At 41.6% G+C, this 19,732-nt stretch overlaps 1 protein-coding gene across 6 annotated transcripts in view; it reads left to right on the forward strand.

Moving 5' to 3' along the window:
- The window catches only part of LOC110979451 (spectrin beta chain, non-erythrocytic 5-like), a 143,759-nt gene that overhangs the window by 114,082 nt on the left and 9,945 nt on the right, over positions 1-19,732 (forward strand). For 5 of the 6 annotated variants that reach the window (XM_022235248.2, XM_087141951.1, XM_022235249.2 and 2 more), the window contains 10 exons: positions 3,246-3,428; positions 4,231-4,422; positions 5,096-5,251; positions 5,940-6,157; positions 7,180-7,369; positions 7,982-8,158; positions 8,755-8,859; positions 9,477-9,635; positions 11,027-11,131; positions 11,612-12,584. In XM_022235248.2, the coding sequence (XP_022090940.2) occupies positions 3,246-3,428; positions 4,231-4,422; positions 5,096-5,251; positions 5,940-6,157; positions 7,180-7,369; positions 7,982-8,158; positions 8,755-8,859; positions 9,477-9,635; positions 11,027-11,131; positions 11,612-12,584 (2,458 nt within the window). The remainder of the gene's footprint in view (positions 1-3,245; positions 3,429-4,230; positions 4,423-5,095; positions 5,252-5,939; positions 6,158-7,179; positions 7,370-7,981; positions 8,159-8,754; positions 8,860-9,476; positions 9,636-11,026; positions 11,132-11,611; positions 12,585-19,732) is intronic. The other variant, XM_022235252.2, reaches the window with a different exon arrangement.

Consider the following 19,732-nt stretch of genomic DNA (forward strand, 5'->3'; position numbering starts at 1 on the left):
AACGGATACATAGTTTTTTCATTTAAACGGTTAAATGTTTAAACGTCCGATCCTTACCCCATAATTCCTTTCCAGGCTTAAATTTTTTCTTGACTAAAAACTTTCACCATGCAAACTGGTGATCTATTCCAAACACTGGAAATACCATTTCCTCTGCGAAAGCTTTAAATGCACTTCTCTGTTTCACTTCTTTTTCAAGTGTGAAGAGAGACGTACATGAATCATGAATACGAAGCGTACATGTATTCACTTTCCCCTTGCAAACAATGATACATGTCTGTTAATGAGGTCACATGTATAACAAAGACAATTAGTGGTCCCAAAGTCTTTGTTTTGTTTTCCATTACTGATAATACAAGGTAGCTATTTTAACAAGGGTATTTATGAAGTCCTAAGGACTTTGTTACGATAATGTTCCCCTGTAGTTGTTCTACGCAGTATCCTACTTCGACATAGTTTCCTTAATTTGCATAAAACTTTTCAACAGGTCTGTTTTTCCAAGCATACTTCATATTAAATATCTCCCTGAAATCAAACGGAAAACTGGTTGAGAAGCATGTAAGTTGACATAATGGGATGTTTCTTACCTTTTCCATGAAAATTTGTGGTGTTTGTATTCTGAACCATAATTCTACTGTTTGTATGCCAAACCTTACCTAGAATCGACCTCTATTCTTGGAAATTTGGAACTATGTGAAACAGGTGTTGCTTGATCTGTGGTATGGTGGACCCGCGTATGAGCCCTAAAGCCATTGTCTGCAACAAAGCGTCTGGCTTTTCAACTGCCGTTGGGAAAAGAAGGGAGCTGTGCTTCAATTTATTATCCTTGGGACTTTGTTTTGCGACAGTTTTTTTCTGTTTGGATTTTCTGAAAGCCAGTGGATGTACTTTTTAGCACTGTTCAGCTCCTTGAGAACCATCTCTACTCTTAACAGCATCAACAGCAGTACAGACAAGTTTTAAGCTTCCCCAAGAATTTGGCATGCAGAATCATACAAGAAACCTGTCAGGGTCTTAACCCTGGTCCAACACAATGCCATGCCGGTGAGAACTTGGTCCAACACAAATGCTATGCCGGTGAGAACTTGGCTTGTGGAATCACTAAAGGAATGAGCAAGGTCTTAACCCTGGTCCAACACAATGCTGTGCCGGTGAGAGCTTGGTCCAACATAATGCTATGCCGGTGAGAGCTTGGTCCAACGCAAATGCTATGCCGGTGAGAACTTGGCTTGCGGAATCACTAAAGGAACGAGCAAGGTCTTAACCCTGGTCCAAACACAATGCTATGTTGGCATTGAGGTCAGGAATGCAGGAAAATGTGCCACACAGTAGTGTCGGCATGAAAGTAAAGGTTGCCTGCAAAGAAATCCAAAGCCATGTTTGTTGAGTTAGACGATGAAACAGTTTGGATAGGAAATAGTAGTTTCGCGCATACCTTTCCTAAGATTGGTTATCCAGATGCCTTCAACAACTCATCAAGTCATATTTCAAGCCATTATGCTGCTGGCCAGCATAGAATTTCAGATGTCAACCACCTCTGACTCACACATAAAGTCCATCAAAGATGCAGTCAATGGCAAATGGAGGAAGTTGGCTGTCAAACTTTGGCTTTGATTACTATTAGACCTATAACACTCTGCATCAGAGATAATCTGCAGCTACATGCACAGTTATGCTGAAGCGTGCACACATTTTATAAAAACGAATGTTCATTATTGAAAACTTTTCCTCAGTATACATGTAGTTTGAATTTTTTGTTATGAAAATTAGTTGTCGATGATTAAAGTATCAAGATTAAATTATCGGTGGAGCAGGGAAAAATGAAAACTGCATGTGATCCAGGTTTGGGTCGAGAAATGCTGAGATGCAGAGGATTAATATTTTTGGTGGACTGAATGCGCAGAATAGAAAATAATGATTACGCGATGGGGTGGGGGAAAAAAATTAAACCACGCATGATCCAGGTTTATATATGTGACTGGTCACCACAAAATGAGCTTAAAGTCTGAATTTTCCAAAATTGAGATATTGGTAATTTTTAATTCGGCAGAAATAGAGCTTTCCAGTGGCATGTAGATGGAACACTTGGTGTAAAAGTATAAGGTGACAATGTGACATTATTCTGGCAGCTTTGCGTCAAGGTTCTCAGCATATTTTCACTACTTCATACCAGGCACGAATAATGCCATCGTCAAATTGCTGAGAAAAGGACCTTTTTCAATATATGATCCTGTGAAATAGTTGGAATTAAATAGGAGAAATGGGTTACTCTTTTCAAATATTACAAAACCTCAAAATAGGAAAGACTGAGATGCGACTTTACTCTCATTTTGTTGTAACAGGTCACATATATGCTGTTTTGGGAAGTAATATTTTGGTGGGTTGCATGCCTGGTATCATTGCGTATGGCAAGGCAAACAAAAACCACAAGTGGCCTAGGTTTATAAATAAAAGGAAATGCTGAGACAGGCATTGTCAATCAAAAGACACAACCCCTAAAAAAGGCAACTGGCCCCATTACCTTGCAGAAATATTCGGTCCGTCAGTTGTCAATCTTTGGTTTAATAAAAAGCTCCTCAGGAAATTTATTGGAAATAGAGTGTTGTCGTTAATGTCGTTGAACCCCTGTCCAACTTAAAACTTTACATTTTGGAAATCATTTTGTAGTACATGTATCTCCGGCTCACAGGGTACTGACCACATTGCACTGCAATTGGAGGTCTATTTGAGCTTCAGGCAGACTGAATAATTTTCAGACCTGGATATTGGAAAATGACTGTACACAGACCATGAAATTCAAGTTGAACTTACGATCTGCTAAAATTTCAAAGACACAAACACTTTTCTGGGTTCCTTCCCACCATCCCTTGCTTGGAACTTGGGACTCGCTTCCATAGGACTCACTCTGCGCCTGAAATTGACAAAGGACATCAGCGCGCCACGGTGAGCCTTGTGTGAGAGAGGAATTTCCCTATTCATGCTGCTCGTTAACATAACAATAGTGAGCGCACAATAGGGATCATGTAATGAGCTGGAGACTGGTCTGGGCGCCGCGCTGCCCCGCATGAAGAAGGTAGACAGGTGACTTGGAAAAATGTGATGTGGGGCACAGCGGCAGCTCGCGGTGCGCCAATTAAAATCTGTTTGACATACCCAACTTAACCCTCTCCCCACCCACCATAGAATTTTTCTCCTGTGATGAAAACTGAGCCTGCCAGTGTACAAATTTTTTCCCTGTGCTGCAGAGTGATGTCGAGGCATCGTACAAGGAGTTACTGGCATTGTCGTACAGCCGTAGGAAGGCCTTGTCGGATCACAAGGAGCTGTATGAGTTCTACAGTGAGACGGAGGAGACGGCAGACTGGATACAAGACCAAGAGGCAGTGGCTTCCTCCGAGGATTACGGAAAGGATCTGGAACACGTTGAGGTATTTTTTTTAGCTATAAGGAGGTTTTTCTTAATCCTGGCTTTGTTTTTCCATCTCAGGCTTGGTCTGTGACATGGAAGCTCCTAGGCCTGGAATGTTCAAACTAAATGAAAATTCTTGCATCATTGGGCCATTAGTTTCAGGTCCATCCAGCCAAACTTTATTTTTTCATTGAGCTAAAAACTCGAGCAAAGCTGGAGACAGAGACAGAGGTTTTGACACTGCTGTCGAATTGTTCAGTGAGATAAAATTAGCCAAATTAACAGCTCGTCTGACCAGAACTAACGTATTTCCTTCATTGAGGTTATACATGTTTTCAGAAGAGTGATGGGGGGATACTGGTTAAACCCAAAATGTGCTTACCATAGAAAATCAAACTTACATGTACGTATGCTGCATGGATACCATTATGACAGCTGATGGTTTCATGAGAGCTTGTTCATATATAAAATGCGTCATACCGGTAGTTTAAAATTTGCGTCAGGTAGTTTGAATATCTTACACTCAGGATTTCAAAGGGATTTTAATTGCCATACGAATAACTAGTGGTAAAGCAAGGCAGACTTTGAAAACACTACGAAATCAAAGCGCCTGCAAACTTTTTTAATTGTTTGAACTTGATGCTTCCTACTTGGAAAATTTATTACGCAAACAACAAAATCAACTGTATGTTTGCACTTGCCACCAAAACATTTCAATACATAAAACCTGTATCAGGAGCACTGTTAGAAGTAACATTATTGCTGTTGACAGAATTGACACATTCAGTGAGTTTAACTTCAAAATCTTATTTGTTTCATAGATTCTCCAAGTCAAGTTTGGCGACTTCACACGGGACCTCCTGGCCAACGCACACCGCGTGGCGAGTGTGGGCACCAGGAGCCTGCGGCTGGTGGATGAGGGCATCGGCGAGGAGAAGGAGATCCTGGAGCGCTGCCATCGGGTGGAGGAGATGTGGGAACAACTCAAGGAGCTCACCAATGCCAGGACCGAGGTATCTAATGTGACCCATCTTGTGGCAACAATACGCCTAGTCTCGATAGCAGGGGGGCCAGGGGAGGGTTTGTTTGCCGCTTAGGAAAGAACAGAAGATTAAAGAAGTGGTGTTAACCCAGAGATACACCACAAAAGCCTGTTAAATCCTGTACAACCATGAGTTACCTCTCATTGAAATTTGCATTCTTCCATTATTTGTGTTTATATGCTTTGTGCCCCCAAATCTGTCACAAGTTTATTTGTCCGTGGAAAGCCTCGTCTTTGCCCGTTACTAGTAAATTTTCAAATTTCCATATTTCTGCTTTGTTTCAGAGATTATGCTGTCCTTGTTGAATAATCTTTATGAGTATGCTTTGCAAAAAATAATTTCAAAACTATTGGATTATCTGTCCAACTCGAGTTTTATATTGCAGCGAGTAATGTGATCCTTGTAATAGTGGATAGTAGAGTGCAGAGTATGATCAGATTTGTCAAGAAGACGCTTGACTTGAGCTGATGTGGGCTCTCAGCCAGTCAAAGAATGACAGGCAAATTGTTGGGGGAGGGAGTTTCTTGTGCTAGATGCCTTCCCGCAAAATCGTTGGGGGAAGGAGTTTCTTGTTCTGGATGCTCTCCCCGCAAAACTTATATTTCTTGGAGCTTGTGATGATCCAACGGCATGGGTTTTGCAGGCCTTGGCAGCAGCCAAACTGATCCACGCTTTTGACCGTGACTCCGATGAGACGAGGAGCTGGATACAGGAGAAAGAGAAGACAGTGTCTTCCGAAGATTACGGCCATGACTTGGCCAGCGTGCAGGCCCTCATCAGAAGACACAACGGCCTGGAGGTTAGTGCTCATAGCTGCCTTAGTGGTTGACCGTAGAGGGTGTGGCTGAAGGTGTGGTATGTTAAAGGTGGCCGTGACCTTGCAATGGTCATCACAGGATGGTTGCCAATGCATTTTCGTTAATACTTGCATGTTTGCCTACACCTTTCAAATAGTGTAGCGGTTTTATATCAGAAACTGAACTTTATGTGTACTCCTTTGCAGAGGATGTCTGTTTCTACTAGGGAGGCCTTGTGTATGCTGAAGTCAAATTGACAAGCTCTGCACACTATATAAGTCATATGCTCTTGGGCATGGTTTTGAATGGGAAAATTAACAACAAATTTGTGCGCGACATGTACATGTACTGTCATTGGATGATTTGGAAAAATACATAATACCATCGCACAGCACTTTCACTGAAAACCTGCATTATCACAAAGCACAATAGTTCAGTTATAACGCCCGTGGCATTGAACAGTTTGAACAGAAATTGGACACCCCCAAAGTAACATTCAGCCCCCTCTGGCCCTCATATAGTAAGAACCTTGGCTACGCTGCTGGTCACATTGTGACCAATTTCCACTTTTGTGTGGATCACCCTCTTTCCACAGCATTCTGAATAATGATGACCCATGTTTATTTTTCACCAGAATTTTTTTGAATTGTTCAGAAATAAAACCGCAGATGTTGTTGCTGTTTTTGGCAGCGAGATCTGGCAGCCCTGGAAGAGCAAGTGGCCTCAGTCTCGACCGCCGCAGCCCAGCTGGTGGAGCGTTTCCCTCATGCCTTTGATCGTATCAGCCACAAGAATGACACCGTGGTGGAGGCGTGGAACCTGCTCCTGGAGGAGGCAGCCACACGGCGCGACCGCCTGGCCCAGGCTGAGCAGCTGCAGACCTACCTCAACGACTACCGGGAGATGAGGTTGGTGTCAAACAGGCAGAGTGTGGAGGTTTCACCAAATCTTGGCTTTAATTTTATATATGTTGCAATTATTAAACAATGAGTTACATGCATGTCTGGAAAGCTCTCAGTGTGTCATTTGTCACATGGCAGAGCTCACATTCCCATTCCATTCTGAAGATGACTGAATGAATCTTATTGATTCTTTTCTCTGTGGAGTTCAGCTCAAAATGACTGAGAAAACAGGCTTGGAAAAGTTGAGTCTGATTCAGACTTTGGCTTTGGAAACTCACCTGAAATCTTCCCAGCAACCCGCAGGTTCCTTGAAATATATCTGTTTGTAAAACCTGAAAAGTGAGAGATCAAAAATGTATGGCCAAATATATGAAATTGACTTTCCGTGAGAAATGTCACCCTCACAACTTTGAGTAAGTAATTGCACAGAAAGGCATACTGGCATAGCACGACTTACCTTTTTGAGGAGCTGGTCACACATATATTCCCCTGCTCAAACAACCCCTTTAACCACTTGGTACCATCGTTTCCGGTACTGTACTCCTTGGGTTTGTATGCATAGCTGGGGTACCCGAAATCAGACAAAGGAGCTGGGCCTGTACTCTGAACAAAAGAGACCCACTGCTGGGAATTACCATCATTTTTCAGCTGGCAATCCGTCACTGTTTCGAAAGGCCCGCATATTCAAATTAATGTCCAAGATGACTGTCTATTTGTAGATGCAATGCCTCCATGACTTAGTTTTTAATGACATCAGACAACTGCATTAAAGTTGTGGAGTATGTTTACATTCCCGGTGATCAGGGGTAAGAATAATGCATTGACTTGAGTGCCAGTGTATTGGTGGATATGCATGCTTTATAAACACGTTATTACCATTATTACTCCAATGTAGGAGCAACTTTGATTTTGGTTTCAGGAAGGCTACACGTGCAAACCTGAGTATATATTGTATGTTGTGAGTGACTTCTAATTACAAATGTTCTCAGATAGGTAGTGTACATTTAACAGTCTTCATTTTGCTTCAGCGCTTGGATGAGCGAGATGATGGCCCTGATCACTACCCACGAGACACCCCATGACGTGCATAGTGCCGAATCCCTGCTGGGTCGCCACGCTGAGCACAAGGCCGAGATAGACGGCAGGACAGACAGCCTGGAGCAGTTCACCAGCACCGGCAGGGAGCTGATTGACAATGGCCACTTCCTTTCCAACGAGGTAGGAGTGTAGACTGTGCTAATAGGGCTTTGTGACGGAGCCAGCCATGCGAGCTACATGTATGTATGGCTACCGCAATTCCTTCTAGAAGGAAACTGTTTACCAACAATGGAAAGTTAATGTACCATTTCACAGCAAGATGTTGGTGCCCGGACTGTAGATTATTCTGTTTGCCATTTTGATTAATTTACCTCAATAAATGTGTTGGGTGTGCCTCTCTGATTGGTCCTCAGAGCTATGTAGTTACTGGTGCCAGAATACCTTCCATAGGGAAACCCTTTACCAACAGTAGAAAGTTGATTTACTATTGCACGGTAAGATGTTGGTACCAAGACTGTAGATTGTTCTGTTTAGCTAAAGAGCCTATGCAGGACTCATCACACATTGCCCATTTGTTTAGACGTCCCAACAGCCCCGGTCGTGGCATGGATTTCCAACCACACAGACTCAAACCAGTAGGATTTCATGCAAGTAGGCATGTGGTCATAGTGTAAATGTGAAAGTCTCTACTGGTAAGAGAGGTGCCATGCCGAGAACTGTACATAAAGTGCAGTCATTTTGATATTGTTAAGTTTGCTCCAATGATATGTGTGTTTTGTCCGTGGCCGTCAGATCTCGGACAAGGTGGAACAGCTCAAACACTCGTGGGATGACCTCCTCACCACCTGGCATGAAAAGCAGGCTCTGTTTGACACCTTCCTGGATGCTCAAGTCTTCAAGCGGGACCTCGAGCAGGCCGAGACTTGGCTGGCTGCTCGGAACCCAGTGCTTCAGGACCAGTCGTTTCTGGTGAGAGAGGCTCTTTGATCCCTGCTTATTTACAAGTCATTGTCCCATAATACGGATTGTTGTAGGGAACTGAGTACAGTTTTTAAGTGGGGTTCTGTAAAAGAGGTATCCCCGGTGTAATACGTGTAAGTTCAAATTTTCATTTGGTAAGGAGCTTAACTTGACAATGTTTCCCCTAATTTCCATTATAAGTAGTTGCAAATTGCAGATCAATTCAGTTTTCTTGAAAATTCCTTGATGTGAACCCCCTTCCACCGTTGATAGTTGCCAGTTTGCTGCTGATGAGTGTTTGACCCCTGCTCCCTCACCTAACCCCGCTCCCCCGCCCCACAAAAAGGTTCCTGATGATGCCTACGATGTCCACTGTTTCTGCTGGTGTTGATGCATGGCGGCACTGACCCTAATAGCACAGTTACTTTGATGTTGAGTAAAGCCCTGATTACTGGCTGTAGAAACACAAGCGCTTGTGTAAGGCTTGAGAAGACAATCAGCTAAAACAAGTCAAACTGAAAAGAAGTCTCTCTCAACCTCATTCCCATATGTTGAGATAAGGTTGTCCTTATTTCTAATTTGGCCCTGTGTTATTCTGTGTGCAGGAGGATACTCTGGATATTGAGGAGATGATCAAGAGACACGAGGACTTTGAGAAGACCATTGCTGCCCAGGAAGAGAAGTTTGCTGCCCTCAAGAGGCAGACCAAGGTAAGTGTTTGGATAGGAGTTTTGACAACTTAAAAGCCCAAACAAGAGAATGACTAACTTTGTGAGAATATCCAAATGTCTTGCATTGTGTTACTTATTTATAAAACAATGCAGTTTACCTCATATAAACAGTTTACGACGTGAATTATTTCACTACAGTGATGCTTTTATGTGTATATATGTGCCGGGAGTACACGTATGTAGATAGAACCTTGGTGCTGAAAGGCTCCACCACTGTTGTTTTTGTTTCTTGTGGAGCAGGTTGCAACCCTTTCTTTTTAGCAAATGGCACACTAAACACAACTGCTGACTTTTGTGGTGCAAGACAAGAGATTTTCTTAAATTCCTTAATTAAGGATGCATGGCCTTACAGCAGTCAACAGTCCTAATTGAGAGCTAAAGATGAGGTACGCCACATGTATCAAACAAGTTTGTGGTATCAAATCTTCCCAGTCAATGCTCTCAATATGAATACAGTTTGCCTGGAAGGCCTTTATCAAACTATCTTGATGTGGGTACAAATGCACTTGCATGTAGAAGCACGCTTAGATTATTAGATGGCCATGCTCCCTTCCCCCCTTTTTCTGTTAAAATAAAAGATTCCCTTTTTGTTGAAGTGTGAAGAGCAGTCGTTTGGCCACCAAAAGCAACTGGACAACATCCTGGAGGAAGTGAATGATGCCCCCGTCACCTTGCGTGACATAGCTTCAGAAGATACCGAAATGATTTTGGAGGAGGATGAAAACCTGCCAGGGACACTTGGAGAAGCTGAACGGGTATGTTATGCAGTGCATCGTCAAACTAGTTTGGTCCTTTGTCAGCTTGGGTGTACAGTGACACCATGCAGCAACAACCTCTGAAAACAGGGAAGATCATATGCAGGTAGCGATTTTTCCCCCAAAGAGCCAAAAACTAAGAGGGTCTCAAGGAGCCAGTAGAAACTGCTTTATTGTGTTACATCAAACAGCAAATCGAGAGACAAGCAGCACTGATGACCATGAAATTCCAGAAAAGCTTGTCAAGTGATTTTGACGTTTTCATTTACCACGGGGTCTGTGTACTGTTTGACTATTTGACAGTATACCTATAAGCAATCACTTCAGAATGTAGCTTGGCATTCTGCATTCATCATTGCATCAATGTGTGCGTGAGGCGCTGTCTGGCCAAACTGTGTCCAAAATGCCTTAGTATTTTATTTGCAGTATTGTCACATTTCTCTGGAGGATTCAGTCAGTCCATGAATATTTGGTCAAAATCATGCTTTTCCACTTAAAATCATAAACAGCTTCCATTTTGTCAACATATATTGTAGACAACCTGCAGAATTTGTTATAAAATCCTTAACGTTTTGAGTCAGTCTGAGACAGACCAGCCATTTTGAGACCAGTGTGAAATGATACTGCTGTTGCAGGCCCGTTGCCTGACCAGAGACTGGGGGGGGGTTTGTCAAACCAAAAAGTTGAACTTTTCGTACTGTGAACACATATTTTTATACAAAGGTCTATCACAATGTGCTTTGGAAAACAACATTGAAAACTTGCATGTCTGTCGCGAACCAAGGGGTTGCATGCAAGAGTTGTACACTGTAGTTTTTCAATATTTAAAAAACTTAAGAAAAATACATTGATTTCAAGCCCGTTGAAACACCTGAAATGGATATTTGCCGGAACTTCCTGACAGTTCATATGACTAGAGATGGATTCATTAATATGCAGAATCGTCACCTTGAGCTGAATATTAGGGCCTATGGTATATTTAAAATATTTTGTAGGGCCTAGACAAAAAAAAAGAAAAAAAAAAGACCCCACCAATAAGCGGAACTCAGAAGTTAGGGGGGGGGTTGTTCGAACCCCTCGAACCCCCCCAGCCTACAGGCCTGTGTTGTTACTCCATCATTGCAGCAGTCTGACTGATAGTACATTGCAGTTGAGAGTTAACTCTGTGAATGGCAAAGGGGAATTTCGGCACACACAGTGTGAAAATGTTTTTTCCCACCTGTGTGAAATGGCACAGGAATATTTCCCCACTTGTGTGAAAAGGTGGGAAAATGTTTCCCAAAGTGGTAAACTGTTTTCCTTTTTATAACACATGCACCGAGGAAGCTGTCAGCTAGTGTCTTTCTCACCATCCCAGTTACAAAGTCTCTCATGTCCGTGTATTGACACAGGCTGCCCTGGTGGCACAGATAGAAGAAGAATTGTTTGAGGAAGAACTGCAGGAGAAACTCCAAGCTGTCCTGCCTGACGATGAAAGCATCTCAGTACAACAAAAGGTAACAGCAGCTTAACTCCAAGAGCTGAAGGGGGTAGGACTCCGCCCCTCTCCAGAATGCAACTGCTATGTCCCCAGTCATTTTGAAACTTCGGACACTCGATATCGGTCCAAATGTGATATTTTGGTCATTTGAAATGCGTGGCCTTGTGCGTATTGGCCTGCATGCATTGTGCATTTCAATGAAAGTATACATTTTTTGACTGACCTGTCTCGAAAGAATGCATGTCACACAAGAATGACGTGTCTGATTTTCACAAGATCAGTGGCAAAGTGACCATAAAAACTTTCTTGAAGCTTGGTGGGTGAAAAACTTTAACAGCTTTAATTATGAATGGTTCATTTGATGTTGGATCTTATGCACACCAACTGCATTGTTCCAATGAAAGTTGGACTTTCAAAAATGCCTTTCCAAAAGCCCCTCTGATTGGCAGAAAAGCACTTTTCCGTTAACCTCCCTCTTGCCTTGATTTTTCTGCAGGTCCTTCCCGTGCAGACCAAGAGAACAGATCTGTCCCCTGAGATCAAAGCCAGTGTTCCTGTCCCTGAGAAACCACTTGCCAATGGACGTAAATCCGAAAAACAGAGCATAATTAGTTCTGCGTTAGGTAAGGAGCACCTCATCAATGAAGGGGAGCGACTCAGAGATGCAGAGAAGCGGCCTCCAAGGCTAAATGGCAACCCCATTGACATTAGCTCACCGGTTACTTCTATAGATGAGTTGCTCTCCGAGGATGAAGTAGATACAAGGGACCTCATCCATCAAGCAGAGATCCTTGAAGAATCTGCAAAATTACCCTCAAACCTCAGGGGCTCAGAGAGACCAGACTCTACGATGGCTGTGCGCCAGAGTTCCAGCCAGCAGGCAAGGGCGGAGTCACCAAGCGGCAGGCAAGTAGAACCTGGGCCTGGGCTTAACCAACCAGATTCCAAACCTGACCTCCCACACCCAAGCTCGAGATCGACGGCTCAGTATTCAAGGAGCCGATCATCTCAGGACTTGGATGTTAGCTCTGATGAGAGTATTCGGCACAGAAAGTCTCCTCGGAATCCCAGTACTCTTGGCAGGATACAACCTGGTTTGACTTCTCCCTCACACGGGCAGAAGAAAAGACAGACTTCCAAGCCCTTCCACCCAAGTCCTCTTGCGTTAAACAATGACCGGCGGCCCCAGCAAAGAATGTTCAATCAAACAACTGGACCCTCTCATAAAGATACAGCAGTTCTCAACAGCAACAACAACCACACAAACAAGGGGGATCATGTTCCCTTTACTAAGCCTGATGAGGATTGGATGAGACGTGAGGGGGAGGAGCTTATGTCTCCAGACAGCCTATCAGGTGAGGAAGATCTGAGCGTGGGCTCATTGCCGTCCCTGCCTGACGAATCAGACCCTGTGTTGGTAACCAGGCACAGTGTTGAGAAAGATTCTCCAGATCTGTTGTGGAAGAGTGGTAAGTACTGCATGTGAAACTTGATTGTTTTTAGATATAACTACAATTACATGTATATCTGTACTGATAACATCCCTCTCCCCTGTGATGCAACATCTTAATCCTTAAATTCCCATTAAAGTACCACTTTTCCATGAAGTTTATCCCTGGCAGTTTAAGGATTACCCGAAGCGTACTGGTTTAAACCCACAAGTGATATTTCAGGGATTTCTAATGATCCCAACCTGTGCAGTACTGGCAGATTCGGAGTTTGTTACAAGTCTTTCTCTGCCCCTAATAGTACACATGCCAGCAACAGTTCATGAAGTTACCAGATTTTCACTGACGGCTAACAAGGGACATATCAAAGGGCCATAACACAGACTACTCATCATCTTCAATGGGTCGAAAACTCTGTGGCAGTGTTAGTTTGTGGTAAATCCGGGGAAAGGTGGTATATGAACGATTTGTCTTGTGATCAAGATGTTCGTAGTGAGAGACTGAACAGATAAGGTATTAATATAGCGACCACAATCAGAAACCATTACTGTGGTGGCAGCTTGTGCGTGTACAGTCGTGCATTTTTCATTTAATGCCTCTTAGACCTACAGGGTTTTGTAAACACTTGCCAAACTTAGTGCTATGCATTTACGAGTAGTACGGGAAACCAGACAACCCACAGGAGTAAGCCACAGCTACCCGGGTACCCACAAACTTTCAAACTGCCAATAAGAAGCTTCTTACCCGAAACTTTCAACGACATAAATGTGACCTGTCATTGCAAAATGAGCTGAAATTCAGAATTTTCAAAAAATTGAGAGTTTAGTATTTTTGAATTCAGCAGAAAAAGAGCTTTCCAATGGTGTATACATGGAACACTTACATGTAGGGTAAAAGTAGAAGTGATAATGTGACATTATACTGGCAGCTTTGTTTTTTTGTTCCTGACATTGTTTCAACATTTCAGACCAGGCTTCGAATAATGCTGTCATCTAAATTGATCAGACAATGACATTATTAAATAGATGATCCTCAGAAATATTTGAAATTAAATTGGAGACGGGTTACTCTTTCCAAATATTACAAAAACTCCAAAATTGACCTACATGTACACTTCAATATGACTTTGATCCCTCAAAATAAGAAAGAGTGGGATGCAACTTTACTCTCATTTTATTGTGACAGGTCACAAAAGTGAAAGCTGTTTTGGTATTCTATGTGGCCTCTTGTTTTGCCTTAAAAGTTCCTTGCAAAGATGCTTTGGAACGTGTAGTTTTACGGGTCACTAGTTCTAGTCCTGTAATTTGGAACTGGTTCCAATTGACATCATCAGTTGGGTGCTCAGGTAACTGGGTTTGATGCAAAGCCCTTTAGCCAAAATCACATATGCACCTCAAGTTTAAGAATGAAAGTGACATAGTGTGTGAGCGGTCACGAAAGTTTTACCTCTCTTTGTAGAGATTATTGTGTGTTTATTGCATAAGGGAAGCTTCATATTTAAGGTCAGTAACAAGTAAAAAAGGACGAGATTGAGAAACCTCTGAAGACTTATAAGTTTGTTGTGGAACAAACTTATTTCATCAATATTTATTGTACTTGTGAGCTACTGTGTAGCCGGCAAACCTACAGAAATCTGGAAAGCACTGTACTAATTGAAATGACTCATCTCATAGAGTGTAGCTTCCAGTTAGACAGTGTCTCTGCTGTGATGTGTTAGAGACTATTATCCAAGAAGACTCAATACTGCAGTTGGGCACCTTCTGTGTAAACTTGAAGTGCATTATGATGTACTTTTCCATATCTGTCAGCGATGGTACCCTGCACCTTCAAATAGTGATGGCTTTTAAGTCTGGTTGAAGGGTTAATCTGTCTACTAATCAGATGCTGTGTGCATGTATAAACCCATATTTGTTGTCTGTGTAGGATTTGAGCAATTGCTCTCAAAGCAATCTTGCTAACAATACTGAAAACAAGTTGGAATTGATTGAGCAAGATACAAGTCAAAGGTATCGGAGTTGCATTCAGTCATGCTTGTCATAGGGTCAACTGCGGCTTATGTTTTATGCACACACAGTGCTGGGTGTATGCTATAGCTTTTTTTTTCAGTTGTTATCTCTACTTTTTGTGCTTTGTTGTCTTTAATGGGTTCAATTCATCGATTGATGCGGCTGATTTGGCTCTACACCTGGTGAGTTCCCATGGGGAGTACAGACCCCCGCGATGACCAAGGGGTTGCCATGTAGCATCAGCGGCAAATGTTGATGTTCTGCCTCAGCAGACAACTTCCCTCACGTGGTGGCAATGTGAAAGTCACTGTCCAATGTGGAAACTGAAGCTGCAGCTTTCCACAAATACAACCCCAACCACAAGCTGACAGCATCAAATCTGGAATCTTTGATAAGTGGTATTAAAATTCTGTTTATTCAATTTTTCGTATCGACGACCAATAATAATAATTATTGTTATTATTACTGGTTTATTTTCATTGCAAAATGAAATACAAATAAAACTTACATTAACAACTATGCACACACATTACATTAAATGAATTTAAGAAAACTTGAATTACAGGTATACTATACGTGGTAAAGGAATTTACCACGCTCTGAATTTTGGGTTAAAATAAACACCATTGACAATTACAAAATGCATACATTGATTATATAAATGAAGAAAACATAAATTGTACTACACAGAGAAAAAGATATAACAAAAACTAACACTGGAAAAAATGTACATCCTCCTATTTAGGCCAACTGTTGGTTTAAACTTCTACAAAAATATGGCACTGGGCTGTTGTAAAGTCCGTTTTTTGAGCTGCTGTGTTTGTCAATGATTCAGCAAGATCTGAGAGACATACTGTACTATAGCTCGTTGTTGATCCTGGGAACCACTGACTAAAATTACCAGACTTCTAGATTTTGAGCGCAAACTCTTGACACAAACTTGTCCGTCTATCAAAAAACGATATACGGAGCTTCATCCGCACTGGTGTGCTTGTTACCAAGAATTATTTGGAGAAACCTCTCAACCTCAAATTTAATCAGTTTGATGAGATGTGACACTACTATGCCAAACTGGGGCTGCATATTGAATGATTGGTCTAATGTAACCTTTATACACGACTAGAAGTCCCCCGGTGTAGTAATGCCACACTTTGTTTATTTTTCTGATCATAAACAATTCTTATTAGTTTTAGAAACCATTTGGTCAAGATGGGCTTGCCATTTCAAATATTGTTGGAAGATGACCCCCAAGAGTTTAACCTTTGTAACCAGTTCTAGCTAGGAGTTAGATATTGTGTAGTTCACATCCGGTGGAGTTTTCTTGCCAAAGCACACTTGTAATGCGTGGCACTCAACAGGATTTAATGCCAGTCCATTACTTCAAGTCCAAGTGCTCAGACAGTTCAAATCTGACTGAATTGTGCTTCCACTGTCATATGATCTGTTTCTCCAAGGGTAAGGTCATCGACATATTTAAACCATTTGCTGTAAGCTGGCTCAAATGCATTGTTAAAGGGTACATGTAGCTGCAATCAGTAGTTTTGTTACAAACCTGTAAAATGCACCTTTGTGCCTTAGTAAACCTTATTTTCAACTGGTTTCACTATTTCAAAGGGTATTTTAATGGTTTTTGGTTTTGTGCCAATGAATATTTCCATGTTCATGAGCAAAACTGTAATGTCATCTCAGGAAGAAATCTCAATTTTACATTGGTTTTTACACAAAAATGTCCGGCATTTTTGTAGATTTTCCTTGACTAAGTTTTCTCGTTTTTTGCTGTTTCATTGTTGTTTCTGTGCATAGCAATAAGAAACCAATTCAATTACTCTCTCAGAAGTGCTTTCAGTTAGTAAAATCTGGGTTTACAATTTGAAGAGAAAAACCCCATGGACTGATCCGTGTCTTCCCTAGATGACGTCACAGCAACAACGCCCTCAATTGTCTGGGAAAACATGAATTATTTTGAATGCTTAAAAGTGTGGACTTTTTAATGCATTTCACTTCATGTGTGTGGAAGAGTTTTCATACATTTCAGAAAAGTATAAATATGCAGAAAAATTGTGTTGAAGAAAAATTCATTGCAACCACACTTTAATGCAAGTCATAAAAATAGCTGATCACAATTTTGTTCCCTGCGGCATCCCTCCGGGATAGTGTTTGCACATCAGAGAGGACCTGTTTGTATTTGACCCTCTGCTTGCATTTCCTTAATTTAGAAAGCCCACAATCCAGTGAACAACAGCAGGGGAACCTTCAGATCAAGAAGATTTTTAACAGCAATCTGATGATGATTAATTGTATCAAATGCTTTAGGAAATGGATCAGGATTAGGATCCCTACATTATTTGTCACATTTGCACCCATGACCAAATGATGATAGATATCAACAAGACAATGACTTGTCGAAATACTCCTGAATCAATATTTGGTTTGACTGCACTCAAGCCCCATATGCTAATACAACCTTCGGCAATCTTGACTAAAAATGATGCGAGTGCTAGTGATATTGGTTGAAGTTTCTGGAGAGTCAGTGGTTAACCTTGGGAATGGGAACTACATGTACATGTACATCCACTCGTATGGTACCACGCCCTGCGAAAATGAAGTATTAATGATATCAGTGATGTAAGTACTCAACTCATATGCAAATTCTCTCAGGATGGCAGCAGGTACACTGTCAGGTCCCCTGCTTCTGAAATTGGTATGTTCCTCAATTTGTTAAAGATCCCCCGTGGATACAAGAGAGGAATAGCTGAGTGTTGGCAAGTAGGCTGGCATGCCATCTACATTGATAAGCTCTTGTGCTTGAGAAACACCAGCAAGCTCTTTACTAATAACCTTGGCAATGGTCTTAAAATTGAAATGATCAATTCCTTGGATATTGATTGTGAATTCAGATTTCCCCATATTATCGCAATGGTGAATCTGTTTGTGCCATTTGCCTGGGATAGTTTTTCGGAAGTTGCAAATTCTTTCATCATAATACGATTGTTTGGCTAACACCACCTGACGACGTTGTCAATTTCTGGGCCATCACAGACTCCAGTCTACCGGTGTGATCACCCACAAATAATTTTTCACTGGTTAAATAATTTATAGTACATGTAGAATGAAATACATGTACATGTACATAAATATGAGATTCAATAAACAAAAAATCATTGACACCTTTGTCAAAATGGACTTTTATGCAAGTTGCCAGTGCCACTTTTGAGTTAATGATATTTCTTCCTTTATGGGAAATCACTGACGTCTGTCAACATACTGACAGATGGGAACATGCATATTGAGCAGGATTAAAACTGTGTGACATATTGTCACTGTTTCCAGAAAGGGGTGGACATGTCGAAAAATGTCTTTTGATTTCAAGGTTTTTCTGTCTCGGATTATTCTGCATTGAAATATTGTTCTCAACTGTTGTCATGATTAATGATGTAAGGGGACAACAAACTCTTTCACTATGTTTGGTTTTGTCACAAAGGAAAGCAAACTGACTTCCGTTGACCATGCACAAATCTTAATTGCACAGACAATCATTTTCGTGAAGGCCGTGGACCGCCGTCTTTGTTACGTTCTCATCTGCACACACATAAACAGAATGCTATATCCTTACGGCAAAATACACAGCACAGAGGAACTGAAAAGTAAGCCAACTCAGACTTTTGTTTTTCTGAAGGGATAAGAGCATCTCCATTTGATTGGAGCTGCATTACCCACAATTTCAATGGAATCACTTGCCCAACGTGCAGTTTTCCTTTCAAAGGATCTCACAGTTTTTTCATAGCAGAAAGTTGTTGAAAAGCCGTTTTTCTCTCAGTTTCAAAAGAGAAGAATTTCTCCTGTGATTATCTCAATAGCGTGTTGCCCACAAAATTGACATGCCCATCCCTTTATTAAATCATCGATGATACATGTACATGTATCTTACACTAAAACAGAGTGTACTGTGTAGAATGCAGGGAAAATGACATTTTGACTAGTACTAAACAAGTCACAATGGTTTATTGGGGGAGGTAAAAGAAAAACTATTACAGGTTTGTCAGTGCATGGAAGTAATGCCAACTGTTAATATCAATCTTTTTTGGGGGGTAGGGGGTATATGGTCGAAATCATCCAACTCTCCAGGACCAGATATTTTGGGACCCCCCAATGTTGCACCAAAATACTAACTTGATAGAGATTAGGTTATTGCTCCTCCTATATACAGGTATTTATTTGCTTCTGGTAAAAGCAAACATAGACTGCAGTGTGTGGTGTGAATTGGTGTGTAATGTATGAGGTGGGGGGGGCTCAAACAACTTTGTGTGTTTATGTATAGTACACGTACCTGCCATCTGTATGAATGATGACTGAGTATGTACATTTCGACTGATTACTGCTCCAGTTACTTACAGATGCAATTAGTTGTATTCATTTCAATTTTGGCCTCGGCGTGTTTTCCCCTGGAACTGCCCAAAATGATGGATTCACTTGAGATGGAGTAATGCTGAGTCTGGACAGGGCTTAATGCTAATGGGTTATTTGTCTTGATTGGCTTTGTGGGCATTGTGAAGGCATGGGTGATTTGCATGTGCATGCTTTTGCCCGGATGTACATGTAGGCATCGGCGTGGATTTAGGATGGCAGTTTAGGGATGGCGTTACATGATGCTGGCTTAGGGATTGTTGTTTTTGACACAAGCTCTGAAAGATTGTCTGTGGCGTACTGTACTTTGTCAGGTGGATAATTCAAAGGGCCCTGGCAGTGTGCTTGCACAGTTTGTGTTAATACTCCTATGTGTCCCATTAAACTTGATTTGTCAGTTGTTACATTCTGTGAGCATTTTGACACCTTTTAAAAAAAATTCTGTGTGAAAGTGGATATTTTCGAGCAAAGGTTTGATGTTGTCCAAGACTGCATTCTCTGGGCTAAAGCTTTTGCTGTATTTCAATTTTTCAGAATGGGGGTAATATTGGCGTCATCACCTGTGGTTAATTTTCGATTCCTTGTTTCAGTGTACAGTAAGCCCATGAGTAATGCATTTTCACAAATCTTTTCAATTCAGTGGGGTTCACATTTTAAGCAGATAAAAACTCTGAATGAGCTGTATGTTTCTGCCATGAAATCACAGCAGAAGAGCTGTCACTTCTCAGGAAAATGTACATTTTTAAGGGTAACCTCCCC

The sequence above is a fragment of the Acanthaster planci genome, linkage group LG01 (genome assembly GCF_054643075.1).
Source record: "Acanthaster planci isolate LZ-2023a linkage group LG01, COTS_SCS, whole genome shotgun sequence".
Lineage (NCBI taxonomy): Eukaryota > Metazoa > Echinodermata > Asteroidea > Valvatida > Acanthasteridae > Acanthaster > Acanthaster planci.